Source organism: Glycine max, chromosome 2 (assembly GCF_000004515.6).
Source record: "Glycine max cultivar Williams 82 chromosome 2, Glycine_max_v4.0, whole genome shotgun sequence".
In the NCBI taxonomy this organism is placed as follows: Eukaryota; Viridiplantae; Streptophyta; class Magnoliopsida; order Fabales; family Fabaceae; genus Glycine; species Glycine max.
This window is the reverse complement of record NC_016089.4, coordinates 29,794,241-29,798,501: the sequence shown is the minus strand read 5'-3', so window position 1 is coordinate 29,798,501 and position 4,261 is coordinate 29,794,241. Positions and strand designations below refer to the sequence as shown.

Genomic DNA, 4,261 nt, shown 5'->3' with positions numbered 1-4,261 from the left:
ATAACTAAATTTATAAAAAAAAATATTAAAAAAATATTTTTTTAATTATTTAAAATATTTTTATGTATACGAATTGACAATCCGTATAAGTTATATGGATTAACAATCCATATGAAACTTATGAATTATCAATCCGAATGAATCATACGAATTGTTAATCCTAAAATTCATACGGATTACCAATAGGTATGTTTATTACCAATCAGATCAATTCATGGACAAAAAAAAAAAAACTTACCTCCTCTACCCTTGCACTACAACACCCATCACCACGATAACCACGTACGACCACCTCGACCTTGATCAAACCAGTCACAACAAGCAGGATCTCAACCAGAAAGAAAACAGAGTGGTGAATAAAGAAAAAATAAAACCAACAAACGAACAAGAAGAACTTAACAAGAGGAGTAGTGTTGGAAATGTAATAAAATTGTTGGGTGTAAAAGAAATCCCCCAGAGGGCTCTGGAGGCCCAATTGAACGCAGTTCGTTTCAAAAACCAGATCAAAAACCTAAAAAAAAAAACGAAACAAAAAACGAAGCGAGAGATGCTTCTAACTATTTATCTCTCTCTGTAGCTAAAAACGTTCTTTGAGGTCTCACTCACTCTCTCTCTCTCTCCCGAGAGATCGATCAAAAAACAGAAAATCAAAGCCTATCACCGATGCCGCCACCAACGCCCCTGAGCAGCGCCTCCGCCGCGCTCCGGCGGCGGCTGCAGCAGTCCCTGCGGACCCGCGGCGGCGCGGAGTCCGGGCCGAGCCGGTGGACGAGCCCCGGCCACGAGGAGAGGCCGAAGGGGTACCTCTTCAATCGGACCCCTCCGCCCCCGGGCCAGTCCCGCAAGTGGGAGGACTGGGAGCTCCCCTGCTACGTCACCAGCTTCCTCACTATCGTCATCCTCGGCGTCGGCCTCAACGCCAAGCCCGATCTCACCATCGAAACCTGGGCCCACGAAAAAGCCCTCGAGCGCCTCAAGATCGAAAACTCCCTCGCCGCCGCCGCAACCAATAACAACAGCGAGTCGTCGTCCTACGACGAATCGGACTGAGTCGACTCGGATCCGTCCATGTTAGGTTTTGTTAAAGGAAAAACAAAAAAGGTTTCTTCGCTGTAATAAGGGTATACAACTCTTGGAATTTGAACTCCTTGGTTACTCTTATTTTTCTTCTGTGTTTTGAATTTTGAATTGTGATGATGATGATGAGATTGTTGACTCGCTTGATATTGTTGTTATTGACTCTTTCTTGAATGTGGATAAGGCGTTCTGCGTTACATTGGGGTTTTGATTTCCTATTTCTTTTCATATTCGTTTAGGCTTAGAACTTTAGGTGAATGGTGTGTGTTGTTAATTGTTATTGTTATATGAATTTCGTTATGATCGAGGAGGAGGAGGAGCTATTTGAATTGAACCCGGAATTCGTCTCCATTTTTTAGTGTGGATCCGTTTGGTTCTTGATTTGAGTGCTGAAAGTTACATTGGATTATTGGAAATTTTTTAATGTGTGCGTGATTTGGAATTTGTTGATTGATTGTGCCGTGAATCATGAGTTGAAGGTTATGGTAGTGGAAGTGGTTTAGCAGCTAGTAGCATGTGTAAATTGAAAGTTTAGACTCATTCTAGTGTTGCACAATACTGAGAGAACCTTCCATTTTTTTAGTTCAAATTGAAATGCTGTAGGTATGTAATTATTGGCATAGGATATAGATAGATAGATAGATACATCTTGTTGAATAGGTTCAAAAAGAACTTTAAATTGGAGGTTGGCACTGGCACCAATTGGTAGTAGTTTATGCTTTTTGTGTAAAAGGATTTCATTGTTCTTCATAAGGTTTGGGTTTGACTCCACTACCTAGCCATATTTTATAGTACTTTCATGGATTTAGCTTCTCTAAAGTAAGCAAATGTGTGAAATAAGAAAGTAAGAGTCCCAGTGTTGTTAAATGGTGGTGGAATGGCCTGGCAGATATTTTGCCAACCGTTGTAAGGACTTTGTGAAGAGAGGTCTGCTATTGCAGTGCCATAGGCCGCAATGGCTTGCTTATATTACGGAATATTGGTCTTCCACCATATTCTGCAGTCTGCCATTAGTATTCTGCAATCTGCCATTAACTATAAATCAACAGCAGATACACCCTTACTTTCTTTCTCACTTTACACATTTATTCACTTTAGAGGCAATCCTAATTTCTATTTCTTTGCTGATGTTTCAGTCTGGATCTATTGCAATTTGATACTATGAATTAGTTTGTAGATTGCAAAAGTTCACTTATGTGTGAGGGCTAAAACTTTCTACGCCATTCCAGAAAGGGTAATCAGTAATGAAGTTTTAACATTCGCGATTATCCTTTCCGGAATGAAATGAAAGGAGGACGCTGGGTGTTTTTATGGGATGCAGGAAGAAATGCCCATATGTGAGTTGTCTTGAATCAGATGGGCTATGGATATGGACCTTCAGGTTATTTATATTATTGTGTTTCATAACACTCAGTCACTGAGCTCATAGTATACTACTATAGTTGAAATGCAGTATACTTTACTCCATGCTTGTTTATGATGATTAACTCTTTAGATGGAGGGAGCAAATTAGTCTCCCGTGTATGGAACCTCATCACTTCATCATCTTTAAAACTTCCATAGGGTAAGTTTGGTACTGGCGATTTTGGCATGTCCTTTGAATGTGATCAATTAGTGGGGTATTGAGGTAGAATAGTGCCTATATCAAAATCTGTCAGTTTTTTAATTGGGTTAATGAATTCATCACCTCATACTAGTTGCCTGATCTAAACTAGTCCCAGCTTTATCAAATATTGCTTTGTTAATTTATAGCTTGATCTGATCACTGAGTGCACCTTCACAAAAAGGTAGGATACATGCAGGTTCAATTTACCAAAAACTTCTTGAGTGTGAAATGTGACAGTAGTTTTTTTTTTTTTTCTTTTCTGATTGGGGAGGGCTTTGTCCATTCCGTAACAACAAATATCCATGTATGATATTCAATTTTCTGATCGGTTGTTTCATTAAGAAAGCTTTTAGTGCATGCTCATGTTAGGTGGAGCTAAGCTGTTATATTTTAATTGAAGTTCATGTGTCATGGCTAAAGGTGATTGAAACTAAACTATTTCAAACTGTGTTATATCGATTAAAAAAATGAAAACTAAACATACTGTTAATCGAATAAATAAGAAAACTGGAGTGTTTTTTTTTATTCGGTTAAGTTCATTTTTGGTTTATATGCTTAAAATTAAACCAAATTGAAGATAATTCTAAACATACTAAATTTATATTAGTTTTTCTATTCCATTCTCAAGTAAATGTTAATATAGAAGTTGTTGCATTGTTTAATTTATTATAAACATATATTTGTAAATTTAGAAAACTCGAGGAAATTTTGACTTGTAATTCAAACCAAGTTCGGATATAAGATTTAATATTTTTAATAATTTTTTAAAATTTTTATTACAAAGTTTTTTTTTTGTAATATTTATTATGTCTTGATCTTTTTATTTAATAAGTGTTGTACTTAGAATATTAACTTAGAAATTTGTTCCTATTCTAGTTAATAAAATTTCATTTATATTGACAAAAAGAATAAAAGAGTTGTTCCTTAAAAAAAAAACAATGCAAAAATTGAAATAATTCATCCAATTCAAATTGTAAAATATCAAATTAGATTGTTTTGTGTTATATATATATATATATATATATATTAGATCCTTGACTGTTGTTTCAAAAGCACTTGCTAGGGGACAAAATGTATTATTGAGAATGAATCTTTTTATACTTTTTTTTTACTTTTGTTATTATTTGTTTAATTATTTGTTATATATTATTTTAGGAAATTCCTTCAAAATTTGTTGAAGTGATTATTTTGTATACACAAAGAAATGAAAGAATAGTAAACCTGCTACCTGAAGATGACTGCATCTATAACTGCAAAATTATAACCGATAGCAGAAGAAATGCAAAGGGATATTTAGGTGCATGATTGATTTTGTGAAGGATAATAGTCTGTACGCTGGGGATATTTTGTAGATTGGAGACCCTTATGTTCTTTATCTAAATATCATTAGGCATTTAGATCGGCATAGGATTAAAAACATTTTTGTGTGTATTTTGATGTTCACAATAAAATCAACAGTATTTCATTCTGTATTGTGTTTTTAACATTTCGGTTGTTTTCTAAAGCAATTACAAAACAATTATTGTATAAAAAAACTGTAAAAAATATACATAACGTTTCTGATATTTTAATTTTAAA

General features: G+C 35.0%; 1 protein-coding gene across 1 annotated transcript; it reads left to right on the top strand.

Annotated features, from left to right (window-relative positions):
* The first annotated feature begins 526 nt into the window (after positions 1–526).
* LOC100817993 (uncharacterized) lies at positions 527–1,274 on the top strand. Its single transcript, XM_003518998.5, has one exon. The coding sequence runs from the start codon at positions 664–666 to the stop codon at positions 1,048–1,050; it is 387 nt and encodes a 128-aa protein (XP_003519046.1). The 5' UTR covers positions 527–663; the 3' UTR covers positions 1,051–1,274.
* Positions 1,275–4,261: the final 2,987 nt, after the last annotated feature.

Coding starts and splice junctions, on each gene's coding strand:
- LOC100817993 (XM_003518998.5), top strand. CDS start 664: ATGCCGCCACCAACGCCCCTGAGCAGCGCCTCCGCCGCGCTCCGGCGG.